Below are 17,463 nucleotides of genomic sequence, written 5' to 3'. Positions count from 1 at the left end.
AGATTATGGGATACCTAAATGCTTTAATTTAAGCATGTCACTTTAGCACAGTGTGTTTGCGACACACTAGTTAAAAAAAAAAAAAGACTGTCCCTGTAGTTAATTTACTCTGCTCCCCATAATTAATATTGAGATAAACCTGATATATTTGAAAGAGAATTAACATATTAAGAACTTACAAAGCATCCTTTAGAGGATTACAAAAACTGAATTAAAAAAACGTTTAAACAATGCATGTTGAGGATATTTCTAGGGCAGAAACAATATGGGAAAATTAGCCACTGTGCAAAACATTTCAAGGACTTAAAACAAAAACATAGTTTGTGTCTTTATGGCATGAATTAAGAATCTAGAAGAAACGGAATGTTAAAAAAGTTTTCCCTTTGCATTCTGTGTGTGTGTGTGTGCACGTGTGTATTTGCTTTAGCTTGAGTTTTACTGTCAATGAGAGGAATCATTATCCTATTCCTCCTTAAGCAATGACCACCTTCAAGAACAGCATGGTGCAATATACTACAGGTATCACTATCTCTCAAAACCTGTGGATATTTCAATCCAAGATTGTTCCCCACTAGTCTAACCAAGGAATCAGGCTTGTTGAAAATTCTGCACCACCTTCATTTTTACAGGAAACTAAATGAAAATTCAACTCACAGCACTTTAAATGGAAGACTAAGCATTAACCCTCTGTGACATCTTTGTAATTGTCAATGATAAAAATATAAAGAAAGGCATTTAACATATGTGTATTTATAAAATGACTGTAGCAAATCTTTAAATATGTGTTTTAATATTTCCTTCTAAATACGTATTGATTATCATAAATACCAGTTTTATACAGTCACAGAAATACTTTCATAGAAACCACATTTTTTTAAAGTGGAGAATTTCTTTTTCAGTTTTATATAGACCTTAAAAAATTATGATTACTGATGTACAGTAAACACTATTAGAAGTGAGATTTAATACTATAATTGATATTTTAATATTTAGTAGTGTCAAGTGTGAGATTATTTTACAAGGACATTATACTATTATAGGAAAATATATTTTGCTAATTATTAGTATTTGGTATACTTATTATGTTAGAAAGAATAAGATTATGAAATATTACTGCTCCATTTTAACAATAAAAGCATTATTGAGTCAAGTGTCATCAAAAGTTATTTGCTTTTCAAAGCATAAAATTATGAACACTTGGCCCAAACTAATCTTCATCTCGAGATGTCACTTTCAGTTAAGCTCAATTTTGAATTCCACATACTGCTCATCCAGAGTAATTTGTTGCAACATACAATTATAATAAGCAAGAATTAAGTTTTTCTGTGACACAACTCAATAGTGGGTAAAAGAAACAAGACAATGACTAGACATGGTATAGTCACTTGCTGCTGTTAGAATCTATGTCCAAGCTGGGTCAGTCATTTAGTTTTGTGGTATTATCAATAACTTTGAGTCATACTATCTAATATATATTAAATATCACTTAGATATACTTAAAATACACACTTTGCAAACTAAATGCATCATGAATTCATTTTGGCACATCAAGTGTCTTCAGTGTAACTTTGCCTCCTTTTTTCAGTAGCGCAAAATGAGCCTCTGGTCCTCTGCTATATTCCTTTCATTCCTCAGTGACTCCAAGAAACAGATCACGATAACCACAGGACAAAACAAATACAAACTTTTCATAGATAGTTATTAGTCATTATGCAGAGCCTGCATGTATTCAAACTTTTCAAAGTGCTTCAGAGTATAACTCACATTTGAAAAGCTTAAGCTGTATTAATGCATTATGCTGGAGTTTTAGCATAATGGAATGATGAAGAATAAGTGAGATTCATGTTATTTAAACCACCTTTAAAATATAAAGCTGACTTTTTAAGGGTGAAAAGTTAGCTCAAATTGAATGAACTCTGAAATTCTGACTGGTTGTTATTCTGTCCTTAAAGAAGTTGACTTCTTAATACTTGGGTATAAGTTTCTTTAATTTTTGGCATCATTTAAAAAAACAGAATTAAAGTATTTTCAAGACAATTAACTAAAACATTTTTTTCTGCTCTGGGAATTCCTTTTTATGAAAAGAAATGTAAACCAACAAATAAAAGTAAGTAAAATAAGCTATTATTATTGAACACTGCTAACATTTTTAAACCTATAAAAATAAATTTTAAAATGAAACAGTAAGATATTTACGTTTGGTAGAGTTTAGACTATTCACATGGGAGGGATTATGTGTAGAATATGATGTATACACAGTGTCAGAAGTGTAAACCGTTTTCATTTAATTTTTTTTCCCCTTCTCACTGCTGCTGGCAGAGTGGCTTGCCCTGTTCCAAAGGTTTCAGGACAGCTCCAAAACCAGCAATAAAGTGAACTCCCAGTTATGCTAAAAGTCTCCTACCTGAATTATGGACATCCGAGTGGCAGGGGTCTCGCTTGCATTAGTCCCTTGTCCGGTGAAGCTGGTGTGGCAGCCTGCGTGCCCCTGAGGGACAGTCAGGTTGTTGGAGGCCGGTTTGAGATACATCACCTCCGACCGGGGCGAGCTGAGGGGCAGGCGGGTCTGGTAGTCGAAGTACATGGGGGAGGTGGCCAGGGAGGGGCTGCTCACCACGTTCATGACGTTCATGGCGTTCCTCTCCTCCACTTCGCTCTGCACCAGCATGATATCATTTTTGTTGATCTTCTTCTTCTTGCCCTTGCCCCCGCCCAGCTGCGGGTGGCTGTACTCGGCGATGCGGCAGTTGTAAGTGCGGATCTCCTTGTTCTCGCGCTTGCACTTGACGGCGATGGTGATCATGGCCGCTAGGAGGATGATGGAGATAGTGCTCAGAGTCACGATGAGCGGCAGCGACATGTCCCAGTGGTGCTGCTCGCCATTCACCCGTGGTACCCCCTCGGGAAGGGATCCACTCACCGAGCGGATGATGAGCTTGGCCACAGCGGACAGGGTGGGCTTGCCGTGGTCGGTCACCTTCACCACCAGCTCCACCACGGGCGTCACGTCCTCCCAGAAGGGGTGCAGCGTGCGGATCTCGCCGCTGGACGGATCGATCTCAAACAGGTGGTCGTCGTTGCCGTCCACGATCTCATAGGTGAGGCGCCCGCTCTCGCCGAAGTCGCTGTCTAGGGCGCGCACGGTGCTCACCAGATAGCCCAGGCCAGCGTTGCGCGGCACCTGCAGCTCCGCGGTGTCGTTCTGCAGCGTGGGGAGCACGATCACTGGCGCGTTGTCATTCACGTCTAGCACTGTCACCCTCACCGTGGCGTTGCTCTCCAAGTGCGCGGGCGCCCCCGAGTCCTTAGCAAGCACCTTGAACTCAAAAGCCTTGGTCTGCTCGAAGTTAAAGGAGCGCAGCGCGTAGATGGCCCCGTTCGTGGGATTCACAGACACATAGGTGTAGATAGACACGTCGCCGATGTGCGAGGGCAGGATAGAGTAGGATACGGTGCCGTTCTGGCCCAAGTCGGGATCCTGGGCGAGCACAGAGCCCAGGTACTCTCCCGGGATGTTGTTCTCGTGCACCTGAAGCACGTAGAGCCCTTTGGTGAACCGAGGCGGGTTGTCGTTCTCGTCTAGAATCTTGACCGCGAACGACTTGGTGGAGTTGAGGGGAGGAGAGCCCCCGTCCCGCGCCACGATGGTCACGTTGTACTCGTCTTGTGTCTCGCGGTCCAGCGGGCGGTCAGTCACCACCGTGTAGAAGTTGTCGTAGTTCTCCTCAAGCTTGAAGGGGACGGAACCCCCGGGCCCGCCCAGAACCCCGCCGCCGCCCGTCCCTCCTCCGCCCAGGACCCGACACTGCAGCTGCCCGTTCTTGCCAGAGTCCCGGTCAGTGACCCGCACCAGGGCGATGACGGTGCCGGGAGGGGCGGCCTCGCTCAGCGCCCCCTGGCGCACGGAGACGAAACCGATGGACGGCGCATTGTCGTTGCGGTCGATGAGCTTGACCGTGACTTTGCAGTGGGCTGGGATAGGGTTAGGCCCCAGGTCTCGGGCCTGCACGTCAATCTCCAGCATCCCGTTTTCCTCATAGTCCAGATTGCCCTTCACACGGATTAGGCCGGTCTTGGGATCGATGGAGAAGAGCTCCCGCACGCGGTCAGGCACGTAGCTGCTGAAAGAGTAGAGCACTTCACCATTGGGACCCTCATCGGCGTCGGTGGCGTTCAGATCGATGACCACTGTACCCAGCGGAGCGTTCTCGGGCAGTTCCACCAAGTAGGATGGCGCCTCGAAGACCGGGCTGTTGTCGTTGGAGTCAATCACCTTCACGTTGATCTGTACGGTGGCGGAACGTGGAGGCTCGCCACCGTCCAGGGCAGTCAGCACGAGCGTATGGTGATTCTGTTGCTCGCGGTCCAGAGCCTTCTGGATGACCAGTTCTGGGAACTTGGTGCCGTCGCCGCGGGTCTTAACGTCCAGTCCAAAGAGGCCGTGATCGTCGCGCGTGAGCAGGTAGGTGCGGAGCCCATTCTCGCCGGCGTCGGGGTCATGTGCGCTGGTGAGGGGGAAGCGGGTTCCCGGAGCAGCGTTCTCCGAGATGTCCATTTCGATCTGGTCCGAGGAGAAGGAGGGCGCGTTGTCGTTGATATCCTGGATCTCTACCTTGATCATGCAGATCTCCTTGTCGTTGGCGAACACCTCGAGGGACAGCTGGCACTTGGCATTGTGGCGGCACAGGGACTCGCGGTCGATGCGCTGCTTGGTGTAGAGGAGCCCGCTGTCTGCGTCCACGTCCAGCAGGTGCGGTGCGGAGTTCTCCAGCACCCGGTAGCTACCCGACTTGCTGCGCCCTCCGCCGCCGCGCTCTGCCGGCGGAAGCCCAGGCTGCAGTCGAGCATCCCTGCCGATGTTCCCGATCACCGTGCCAGCCCCTTGCTCCTCCGGCACGGAGTAGTTGAGGTTCTTGAGAGTGAGGGCAGGGGCCCATAGAAGAAAGCAGCAACAGATGGAAAGGTACATCCCAGACCTGTAAGGTGGGGGCAGGAGCAGCCGGACTGGAGGAGCCAGAGAGGGAGTGCGCGCCAGCCTGGAGCCCTGGCGCAGCGTGCGCGCGCGACGCGAGCCACAAGTCTATGGGTCCTTTTTTCCCTCTGCACCCGAGCTGCGGCACCCGGTGGTCTCTCCTTATTCTGCTCAAGTTCCCTGAACCTGTTGATCTACAGCATCCGCACTGGGTGAGAATCTGCGGTGCAGCAGAGCTGCAGGGGCTTGGAGCAAGGCGGCGGCTTCCTGCAGCTGGGGGTGAGCCAGGGGTTTCGTCTCTCCCGCCTGGACTTCGGGAGGCTCAAACTTGAGCGATGAGGCAGGCGATAAGAAGGAAATCTCGTCTGGGAGAGATGATAATGAGCTAAAGAATCCGTAGGTTTTCCTCGCTCCCGCTAGGGTGCTGCAAATCTACTCCCGCCCAGAGACTCCGGAATACTCTTTACATCGAGTGGGGGAGGGAGCAGGGAGGTGTGTCTCTAGGCAGATCCGAAAGTGAAATTCTTACTTGCTGCTCGCCTCCCGTGATGAAATTGATGGGGATGAAGAGCAACGAAGACAGAGTCACAGATATATTTTGAAGCTTCCCCAGCGCACCGTGAAATGTCTGCTTGCTGCGCGGGCCGGTCTGTTTTCAGGCAGTGTTTTGCTGCATTTAGAGATCTAATCTTGCGTTGCTGGCTGAGGCAGCGGCGGCGGCGGACTGCATCTCCCAGCCAAGCGTATTTTTTTTTTCCTCTCTCTCCTTTCCGAGCAGCCAAAGGGAGGGGAGGAAATGCAGCGTAAAGAACTAGTGTCCCGATTTGTAGTTTCCTCTCCCCACCAGGCTCCTCCCTCTCTTCCTCGGAAAAGGCTCTCCCCCGAAATCAAGAAAGCCACAGCCTGATCAGCATTTGCTGTGTGAGTCTATTGGGAGGGGGGAAATAGAGGGATAAATCTTCGCCTCTGTTCGTAGAACACACTCTCCGATTTCTCTACGCCAAGTCAGTAGCCTCCGCTACCATCCCATCCTCTCCCCGCGAGCAAGGACTTCTCTCCAAGCAGTTTAATTCCAGTTTGCCTTTCTTCCCAGGCGAAGGGAAATCAACAGGCAACTCATGGTTGGACGTGCAGATTTAAAGGGGGAGTGGGGAGGCCGAATGAAAAGGAAGGGGAGCCTCCCTTCCAGTCCTTGCACACACACTCTCCCTGTCTCTGGCTAGAAGGGAAACAGTCTCTGCATTCACAGGGCTGGGCTGTCAAGTGCCTCTCTTTTCTTTCTATTCAGCATCTCCTTCCAATAGCCCTGCCTCCCAGTCCTCTTCATCTAGAAAAGAAAACCTTGGCGAGGAATAAAAGTGAAGAATATTTGAAGCAAATAAAGTACGTGGTTTTTTTTTTTTTTTCCTTCAATTTTCTCTTATAGTAGGAGGAGTGGGCTGGATGAAAGCAACACATCAAGGTTTGGCGTGATGCATTCTGCAGTCTCTCTTTCAGTCTTTCTGGGCGACTCAGGGAGGGCAGGGGGTGCAGAGCTGCGGCCGCGGCGGTCCAGCCAGGGGCGCCTACTCCGGGGAGCTCCCTCCGAGGGGATGTTAGACACAGGTCTGTCTACACATTATTTCGGGTTCTGGAGGCGCCTCGACATACGGGAATGACACATCCAGAAATGCAGGTGTTCCGATCTGCCGGATGAGTCAGAAGCAGCGGAACGAATCGTATTCACTCTCGCCTGATGGTCCTCCCTTCACAGACATTAGTTGCGGCTTCTTCCTAACGCTTTCTCTGACTCAGTCTATAGAAAGAAAAACCAGATTCATGTTTTTGGGGAAAAAGAAAATGCAAGAGAAAGGGATGGAGGGAGGAAGGTGAAGCTGAATCTAGCAGCACTTTTACTCTACCTCTTTCTGCCGAGTCCGAGGTTCTGGAAAACAAGGCGTCTGCTTTGCTAGGTGTATTGGTTTATTTAGTTTGTTTTTTTTTTAAACCTTTCCTCTTGGTTAGGCGAGAGGTACCCCGAAATTTTTCAGAGTCTTGGAAAAGGAAAAACAAAATCAGGTTTCCAGTAATTGTTCCCAGCTTAGCCTCGCATCATAGTTCAAGATTTTCCTCTCAATTTTTTCTATTCGCAAAGTCCAACATCGGTGTGTACAGTTAATTGTGCAGTCTGTTGTGGAGGGTTTTTTTGTTGTTTTTTTTGTTTTTTTTTGTTTTTTAATTCCTCCTTTTCTGTCACGGGTGGTCTCTTTCAGTCTGGTGTCTGCCGGGATCACCCCACAGTCTGAGAAAGATACGCAGATTTCAAAGCAAATAAATCCATCTCCGCAAGCAAATCAGCGGATGAAAGGAAAGGTGAAAATTCAATTCAACAGTTGGAGTAGCGTCTCCCCAGCCGCCTTCCGCCGCTGCCGCATCCGCCGGGCTCGCGATCCCTGCTCTCTCCCCAGCGTCTCTTGCTGACTGACTCTATTCACCTCACGCCGCCGCTTAAACATTGATACTGATTCCCTGCCAGCCAATCCGAGCGAGGAGCAAGGCCCTGCCTTCTCGGCCCGCGTCCAATGGGAGGCGGAGAAGAGGATGGCGGGGGCGGGGCCAGGAGCCCCGGCTCTTCGGAGTCATTGATTAGATCAGTCAGATGGGGAACCAGTCCGGCTAGCGGAACCCAGCGCTCCGCCGAAGCGGACGCGCCCCGGGATTCGCCATCTGGTCTCCCGGGCCTTTAACTACCGGGAGTAGCTCTTCCAGCGCCTTCCTTCGGAAAAGAGAATTTACAAAAAAAAGTTTATCAGCGATTTAATTTTTTTGTGGTCCTACATACACGGGATCGGGAATCGCAGTATGCTTGCAGAATAACGTAGCTGCGGTCTGCCTAATGGGTTTCTCTACACACACTCTCACACACGCACGCACACACGCCCTCGCCGCACACACGCCCATGCCAAGGGAAGCGCAGCCCTGACTCCGCGTGGACCCATCTGAATGAGGTGCAGAGGAGTGTATGTGGGTGTGTGTGAATGCGTTTCCACGGGCTGAGATGTGTATTTCGGTGAGTGTGTGTGAATTCGAGGGCGCTCGTGAGCCCGTTTCTGCCCGCGCTGGTACGAACATGCTGCGAGCAACAGCAATCAATACGTAACTTTCTTCATCCTCTGAGAAAAATCAGCTGTCCCCAGGCACCCATGCAAGGAAAGTCACTTAATTATGAAAGTGTTTCAGAAGAAAAGCAGACTCCCGTTGAAAGAGAGGCTATGTCTCTTAAGAGGAATAGAGCCTCTCCTTTAAGGAGAAAGGCTCACTGTCAATACGAGCTTTGTAAACTCAAATCCGGCTAAATACTACTTAAGGTTCTACCCCTTTTGGTCATCCTTCCTCACCATCTCAGCCCAGGTTCAAGGTAAAGTGGATACCCACCCCCCTACCCCCGACACACACACACACACACACACACACACACACAATAGTTTTGGTGTTTTGTTCATCTCCATTCTTGTCATTAAAGTGTCACATTGCAATTTGATTTTTTCTCCTTAATATCAAATAGCCATTGATAACCGCATTTGCCAAAGATCCACGAAAACAAAAGTATAAAACATGAAGGCCAATCATTAGGAGATCTAAGATTCCTGTTTTGTAAGCCATAACACATACACACATATATACACACACACACACCCACCACCACACACCACATACACAAGCACACATACACACACCGACTTCTGATTCATCTATTTATTCTCCAACTTCATTTACTAATCTCAGAGACTTTTTTTCCCTAAATATTATCACAAACATCTGCAACTGGAGACTGGTTTGCTCGTGATCCAGCCGTTCTGAGAAAGAGTTAAGAACAAAAAAGAAAATTGAAGTATTGAAATAGAAAAGGTGAGTGTTTGATTGCTAGAGTATTGATCGCAAATCATAAATACTGAAGTTAAGTTGCCATTTATAAATTGTGAATGACTAACATACAAGTGTGTAACATGAATCATTCAGCCTTCAAAGAAAATCAAATCCAAACCAATTACAAGATAGTTCTGAAGATTTTTATTGGGATAATTGCTTAAAGATTCAGGTATAGGAGCTATTTCCTGGAGTATTCAATGAGATAACCTATAGTCTGAATTTGCAGTCTGATCTGTATCCAAAATTCGCCACTCCCTTAAGAGACTCTAACAGTTTAAAAATTCAAAGAGAAGCTGTTTACAGCCAGACTTTTAAATCCTAAAGTGTCTTTGTATTTTCTAAACAGGTAGTTTGGCACGCATATACTATTGCTGAACGGGAGAGTCAGAGCTTTGTAGAAATCTAGATTGTTTTCCTGAGTGAGTACTTAACCATGCTGCCTTGGGAAATGCCAGTTTTATGTCTCTTTGGGGTTGATACCTCTGTCCCAAGGCACGTATTTTGGAAGCTGAAGATCAGAGGCTTTAAGGCTTTAAAAGCAGCAGCTAACTTAAATAAAGAATAGTGACTGCACATTCATTTATTAATGATTACTTTTTAAATACAGCAAATCTATGTCTTTTTTGCATTACATGCTAATTCAAAGAAAGTAATAAAATATCCTTGAGGTTTGTTTGCCATAAAGCAAAAACAAGAGAATGGGAAAAATTCCAAGGAAAGGGTATTATGATTTATCAATTAGACTTAATGAGATGTGCTGGCATGCAACTGAGAGTTGTTAGAAATACAGCTTCTAAGAGACCCAGTGATACGAGACTACATCCTCATAAATTCGCTTATGACCCCTCCAGAGTAATTATGTCACATCGCCCCCTAGTGTATATAAAAAGAACTACCATGCTTTAGGTGAATACCACAGCGTGTCTGACTGAAATGTATCACATATTTATATTTTATTTAATCTGTAATATTAAATTTTATTGCTGAATACTGACATATACCCAAGGTACTTAATTTTCTTCCTTACGTCCCATACCTAGTTTATGTTCAAAGGGAGTGAAATTAACTGATATCTCATTTCCAGTGGTTTGGCTTTCCTTTAACCACAATAATCACTCTTAATTTTTAACCATCTCTTAAGACTTGTATTTTTTCCCCAAACAGTTTTTTTGTTTACAACATAGTTATTGAGGAATGTATTTTTCACTGTGTTTAAAGTATTAAACTTAATGTTAAAAAGATAGTATAAATATAGCTAAATCGTTCAGAAATATGTTTTAATACCATAGAAGGCTATAGACATAGAACCCCAAACTGAAGAATCTAGAAGAATATATGTTTGTATAAATAGCTAAAGATACTTGCAGTCTCACTTCTCAAGAAGAGACTGATTGATAGTTGTTATTTATAATTACAAATGATATTCTTAACCTTAAACAGAAATTATATCTTTTAATACACACACATTAAACATCTAAAGATTTGTGAGTTATTCAAACTATGTATGTATGCATACTCATTGAGAAAAGTATTTGGAAAGACATATAATTATAGCATGTCTAATAAAATATGCTAGTCTAGGTGAGTTTTAAAGGTAAATTGATTGTTATGTTGGAATAGCTTCAAAAAGACAACAATTAAAATCTATTTTTATAGACTGATAAAAATGATTAGTGCTGCTATAGTATTCCAATAATTGAATAGCACTATTATTAAAGAATAATGTTAAAATGCAATTTATGGAATTTTATGTAACATAACTTATTTAATTTTGCCTCAGAAAGACTCCTTAAAATACATAATTATTAGTTGTAGTTGTAGTTCTGAGAGTTTATGCATGCAGTCATAATAGCATCAGTTTTAACATTCTTCAGCCACTTGTCCTACTTGCTGTGTTCTTGAGTTCAATAAAATACAGTTCTTAAGAGACATTTTTGATGCTGATGTTTTCAATGCAGTCATTGTTTATATGAATAAAAAGTCATTCTCTCCACAAATATTCTATCCTTCTGTATCATTTTTACCATCATTTCACTGCCTGGTTTCATATATTTTTATTCATTAACAGAAAATTTTCAAAAGTAAATTTAATAGCTAAACTGTTTTAGATATAATATGTATCAAAGATTTCCATGTCACATTTAAATTATCAAATTAATGATAGAAGTTCCTTCATAGCTAGTCCTCCTAGCTGCTCTTCTCTTTTAGAGATATGTATGGTTCACCTCTAATACACAGCCATCAACCATTTTATAACTTTTTTTTTTGAGATGGAGTCTTACTCTGTCACCCAGGCTGGAGAGCAGTGGTGCAACCTCAGCTCACTGCAACCTCTGCCTCCCGGGTTCAAGCGATTCTTCTGTCTCAGCCTCCCGAGTAGTCTGGGATTACAGGCATGTACCACCATGCCCGGCTAATTTTGTATTTTTAGTGGAGATGGGGTTTCTCCATGTTGGTCAGGCTGGTCTCGAACTCCCGACCTCTGGTGATCCGCCTGCCTCGGCCTCCCAAAGTGCTGGGATTATAGGCGTGAGCCACCGCGCCTGGCCCATTTTCTGACTTTTTAATAAAAGCTTTACCTTTTAACAAATGAGAAATCCACACTACTAACAGGACAATTGCTAAAACATTTCTTTCTCCTTGATGATAAACGTGGACTGTATAAAAGCAATGTAATTTAACAAGAATTTTTAAAATTCTGGAAAAAAATTTAATAATTTGTTTATAATTTTTAAAAATTATAATCATTGTTTATTTTTAAATTTTTTGAAAACTCAATCTTGCCTACAGAACAACACAATAAGAAAAAGTATAAAATATTTCTATAAACAGACAGCATTTTAAATTTAATATAGAACTTTTTTCGTTTTTATTACAATTGTGAAATGTTGCTATTAGAAAAAAATATTTAGATCAGGAAATGTATTTTAATTTTCTTCAATATTATGTCTATGTTATAATATGTAATATATGATGACATACACATATCTATTAACATGTGTTCTCCTTGCTAGTATAAGAAGTGTGTTGCCAATGAACACTCCAAGTCACTTTGTAGGATTAACCCTACAAAGACAGGCAAGTTACATCTTCAAGAGATTAATTTGTAATTCATGCAATAAATAAGCTAAATTTACAACTCGTATTTTCGTACTTTATGTACAATTTTAAGTTTGTAAGTCAGAAGTAAATGTAAATTAGTAACCAATGACTCTTGAAAAGTGACACATATTTCAGGGCATACATTCTGAAGTACTGAGACATATTTAAAATTATTTTAAGACTTTTATATTTAAGTTTTTAAATTGAATGTCATTTAGTGTGGTCAAAATAAATTGTGTATATATAGATAGACTTGACCATGGATAAAAAATAATTGTCCAACCAAATAACATGTTACAGTCTATCTGATGTATTAGCTAGTACATATTAAGAAGAGGAGTTAGATTAAGTTGTGCAAAATGTAATTCAGAGAAAAACTGTCTTGAGCTTCATGAGTTTCAAGTGGCATATTTCCATTCTTTCCTAATTTGTCAGCCAGAAATAAGATCAATTCATTACACAACCTCAATGCTCCTGCCCCATAAGAAGTTACATGCTAACTCCCCCTTGTGGTCACTTTGACAATAGAGAGAGACATTCAGGCATTAGGGAAATTCACTTCTTAGGAAAATTAAGTTTGTTTAATCTTTGTATACTACTTTTTAAAAACAAATGAAAAGCTTATGAATTAAATAGTTAATTTACAGATGTGACTGCTGGATTGTTAAGTTGGCTAAAGCCGGAAACAAAGATGATGATTTCATGCATGGTGCAGCAATCCCATTGTTTCTTATAGTTAAGCATGCTAGGACAATTCTAAAGCTGGAGACCAGCCCTTGGAGGGAACCCGGGAAATTTGATTCAGTAGGTGGCACTCTTTCCTCAGAGTCAGTTTAACAACAATGACCTAAAATGATGTTTCAAAAAGCTGTGTCACCGGAGGTCCTGCCTTTCAGGTGAGGCAAAAACCAAAAGCTTATAATAACTTATGGATATAATAAGCCATATGTTTCTTTCCATAATTCTGAGGTATTTAAACAGCCTGTTGTATAGCTCTCACAGAGATCAATGAGAAGAATATAGAAGTACACTGAGCTCTTCAGAAAGCAAATAAGTACTCTACAAATCCCTGCATTTGAATTATCATCATAATCATTAACCCTCCCAAGTTTCAGCGACAAGGTCTTACTTGGATAATTACGTTCTGCTTATGTAAATTCCTCTTTTCAGTGAGCCAAGCATATTATTTTCTCTTATCTTTTAAAATTCGGAGCATTTCAATTGAAAACCAAGCGCTGTTAAACAGCTATTGTCTGTCACCCTCAAAATAGCACACTCTTGTTTTAGGTAAAGCACCTTTGTTTATTTTTTTCCCCCAAAATATTCATAAACAAATACACATCCAATAAAATAATTTCTGTTCTTACTTGAGTGATGTTTTTGAAATGATGTTAGATATTAAATAAAAGGAACCACTGGAATGAAACTTCTTGAAAATTACCATGGCTGAATTGATTTTTGGAGCTACTGAAATCTAATCTATCTCTATACTCAGATTTTTAAAGAGTATCTGTAGCTTTCTGAGTCAGTGTCACTTGTTCCCAGTGATAAGAGAAAAGATAAGAAGAATATATAGGAAAAAGGCCATAATCATTTACAAATGGACAATACTAAAACAGAAATAGAATGCTTTATATAATATTTTAATTAAACATTGAAAGACGTAAGTAGAACTTTGGTAGTAAATAAGTGAGATATCTTAATTTCTTACCGAAAATGGTTTTTGCAATATATGTTTGATATGTGACAACCATAAATGTAGTATTAGAAAAAGGGAATTTAGATTCTCAAGCGCTTATTTAAATATTGGCCAATTTTTCTCAGAAAAATACAGATAAAATTCAGAAACATATTGGTTATAATAATTATATGAGTCAGGGTGATCCATTTTCCTCTCCGAATCATATACTCAGGGAATAAGACTCAAAGAAAGGCATAAAAACTGATTAATTTAAAATTTATTGTACTGCTCAGTCATTTACACAAATATAAATCAACAATATTCTGAAAGTATATCAATAAGGAATACTGCTAATTAAATTCCTTTGTTACAAGGATCCATTCAAGAATATGCTGAACGCTACAAAACCTCTTTTCAATAAATTTGATGGTAATCTATAAATTCAATTTACACAAATATTTTCCTGAACACTTGTAGGAATTGTATATAGTTGACTAGCATACTCATTGTTTACAATGAGCAGGTCAGTTTCAAAAATTTTCAGGAATTAGCTTTAATCTGTTGATATTAAAATTTTAAGAAAAGTGAGACGGGTTTGTGTAATACATTGCACAATATGATCATATTTTAATAATTGAAAAATCTGTTTATAAAAATAGCTTCCTGTGCTTATGACCAGAAACTTCATTTACAATTGGAAGCTTGTAACTATTGTGGTTCAAGTGCATCTCACAAGCAGGAGAGAATAAAAAGATTGTCCAGGGTGCAGTCTTTTCACTTTACTATTCAGGATTAGCAGCAAAAAATCCATTGAGATGTAGAGATCTTTCTCACTCTGACTGGTGAAAGATGGATGGTATAAATCTGTCTAGTTAGAGGTAAAGGGCACTACTGATGTGAATGGGCAAGAGCAGTAAGAGAAGGGCATAAAAATGGGCTGAGACGATGGGGTTTTCTAAATATACAATCATGTCATCCGCAAACAGGGACAATTTGACTTCCTCTTTTCCTTTATTTCTTTCTCTTGCCTGATTGCCCTGGCCAGAACTTCTAACATTATGTTGAATAGGAGTGGTGAGAGAAGGCATCCCTCTCTTGTGCCAGTTTTCAAAGGGAATGCTTCCAGTTTTTGCCCATTCAGTACGATATTGGCTGTGGGTTTGTCATAAATAGCTCTTATTATTTTGAGATACATCCCATCAATACCTAATTTATTGAGAGTTTTTAGCATGAAGGGCTGTTGAATTTTGTCAAAGGCCTTTTCTGCGTCTATTGAGATAATCATGTGGTTTTGGTCGTTGGTTCTGTTTATGTGATGGATTACGTTTATTGATTTGCATATGTTGAACCAGCCTTGCATCCCAGGGATGAAGCCCACTTGATCATGGTGGATAAGCTTTTTGATGTGCTGCTGTATTCAGTTTGCCAGTATTTTATTGAGGATTTTCACATCGATGTTCATCAGGGATATTGGTCTAAAATTCTCTTTTTTTGTTGTGTCTCTGCCAGGCTTTGGTATCAGGATGATGCTGGCCTCATAAAATGAGTTAGGGAGGATTCCCTCATTTTCTATTGATTGGAATAGTTTCAGAAGGAATGGTACCAGCTCCTCCTTGTACCTCTGGTAGAATTTGGCTGTGAATCCATCCGGTCCTGGACTTTTTTTGGTTGGTAAGCTATTAATTATTGCCTCAATTTCAGAGCCTGTTATGGTCTATTCAGGGATTCTTCTAAGAAGAAATTTAAGCACCTAAAACTACCTAAGATTAAACACAGTTTAAAACCTTGTCCTAGTTTTAAATTGAGTTAGTGACATGTGCAGTTGTCACGTATTACTCCTTTGCCTCAAATCTTGCTAAACTGTCATTAAAAATATCACTAGAAAATAAACGAATACAAAGAAAATTGTGCATGATAATAGAAAGAGCAACAGTGACATATTTGAATAACTAAGAGTGATTTATAGACACAGGTGAGATGAGACTAGATTGAAGGACGTGTCTCAAGTCTTAACTCCCCAGAGTCATTTCCCTGGGAGTAAGAGGAAGGAGACCCTGGAATAATGTAAATATCATGTCCATGAAGAGAAGAAGCACAAATAGTAGGCTGTGGAAAGTAGCGGATGCAAATTTTATTTTATCAGTAACTATAGGAAGTGAATCAGAAGTTTCAGCCCTCACTTTTGTCTGGATTTGATAAAAATCTGCGGTCTCTCAGGGAATCTGTCTTAACCCCCTCAAGGATCTCTCTCTGTGAAGACGAACAAGGTAAGTGTATCATTATGAAAAATAGTACTGTAAGTTAGAGTTTCAGGACCACATTAAGGAATCAAAGTATACATTCTCTTACAAAGTGGAATTAATGCAGAAACAGAAGAAAGTCTTCATAAAAATTGTACATCAAGGTCTCAAAAAGATTTTTGGAAACAGTGAATCCACGAAACTTGAATAGGTAATCATGAAGAAAAAGTGACAATATTTAAAATATCATGACTGAGGCCGGGTGCGGTGGCTCACGCCTGTAATCCCAGCACTTTGGGAGGCCGAGGCGGGTGGATCACCTGAGGTCAGGAGTTCGAGACCAGCCTGGCCAACATGGCGAAACCCCGTCTCTACTAAAAATACAAAAATTAGGTGGGCGTGGTAGCGGGCGCCTATAATCCCAGCTACTTGGGAAGCTGAGGCAGGAGAATCACTTGAACCTGGGAGGCGAAGGTTGCAATGAGCTGAGATCATGCCATTGCACTCCGGCCTGGACAGCAAGAGTTAGACTCCACGTCAAAATAAATAAAATAAAATAAAATATCATGACTGTAAAGTGAAAAACTACAGTAAGTGCAGTCAATAGCAGAAAGAATATTGCAGAAAACTTGGAGAAATACAAGAGAAAGTTCAGATATTTTTCTATAACTCAGAGCAATGGGGTGGATGAAGAGATAAATAAAATCAGAGAAAAATAAATATAATGACAAGAACAGGCTATTACCAGAATATAGTAATAAATGACAGAAATTTTAAAAGAAGAAAACAAAATAAAATGGGGAAATTGAGGAAAATCTGTAACCATAAAAATATGAGGAAAAAAGTTTGAAAAGGCCTAGGTTTATAAATTAGATCACCTGATTGAATACCAGCAAAATGTAAAAACAAACATAGACATATTCCCCCGGCATGTGAAATTCAAAGATGATGAAAAAATCACTGTTAAGGGGTAACCCCAATTTATGCTTCCCAGAACTGCTCTGGGTGGTCTCCTAATTTCTTTTAATTTTCATAAACTCACTTTCATGTATTTTTCTTCTTCTATAAGAGAGATTTGTTTTCTGAATTTCTCATCCTCTATGTATTTAATACCCGTATAGAACTTTGAGCTCCCACAAATCAATAAGAAATGTGGAATTATTCCTCAAGGAAAAGAAAAAAAACAAAACTTCAGCAAGTGATAGCAAAGAACAAGCTCCAAAAAAAAAAGGAATATAATTTATTTATTTATTGACCTAGCAAATGAGATGTAAATTTTAGGGTTTTAGGGCATGAAATTATAATAGTGAAGGAGGCAGACAAGGAAGGTGCTTCATCCAAGGTCCAAGGTTGTATAAATTCAGTGTTACTGTAGGAGTGGAGGTCCACATTTCCTTGCTAGTTCGCAGACAAGAGACTTCCTCAGCAGTTTGCATTCTTTTTTAAAAAATTATTATACTTTAAGTTTTAGGGTACATATGCACAACGTGCAGGTTAGTTACATAAGTATACATGTGCCATGTTGGTGTGCTGCACCCGCTACTCGTCATTTAACATTA

The 17,463-nt window shown here is 41.2% G+C and overlaps 1 protein-coding gene across 3 annotated transcripts in view; it reads right to left on the bottom strand.

The window, feature by feature from the left end:
- Positions 1–7,718, bottom strand: part of PCDH17 (protocadherin 17) — a 99,463-nt gene extending 91,745 nt beyond the window's left edge. Inside the window, exons 1-2 of one of the 3 annotated variants that reach the window (XM_054446653.2) lie at positions 6,874–7,434; positions 2,405–6,767 (exon numbers count right to left, since the gene is read on the bottom strand). In XM_054446653.2, coding sequence (XP_054302628.2) covers positions 2,405–4,969 — 2,565 coding nt within the window. In that variant the 5' untranslated portion in view covers positions 4,970–6,767; positions 6,874–7,434. Of the gene's footprint in view, positions 1–2,404 lie in introns of all 3 variants that reach the window. The other 2 variants (XM_063650908.1, XM_063650909.1) reach the window with 2 other exon arrangements.
- Positions 7,719–17,463: the final 9,745 nt, after the last annotated feature.

This window comes from Pongo pygmaeus, chromosome 14 (genome assembly GCF_028885625.2).
Source record: "Pongo pygmaeus isolate AG05252 chromosome 14, NHGRI_mPonPyg2-v2.0_pri, whole genome shotgun sequence".
In the NCBI taxonomy this organism is placed as follows: Eukaryota; Metazoa; Chordata; class Mammalia; order Primates; family Hominidae; genus Pongo; species Pongo pygmaeus.
Note: the sequence above shows the minus strand (reverse complement) of the source record. Positions and strands in the feature narration are given on the sequence as shown.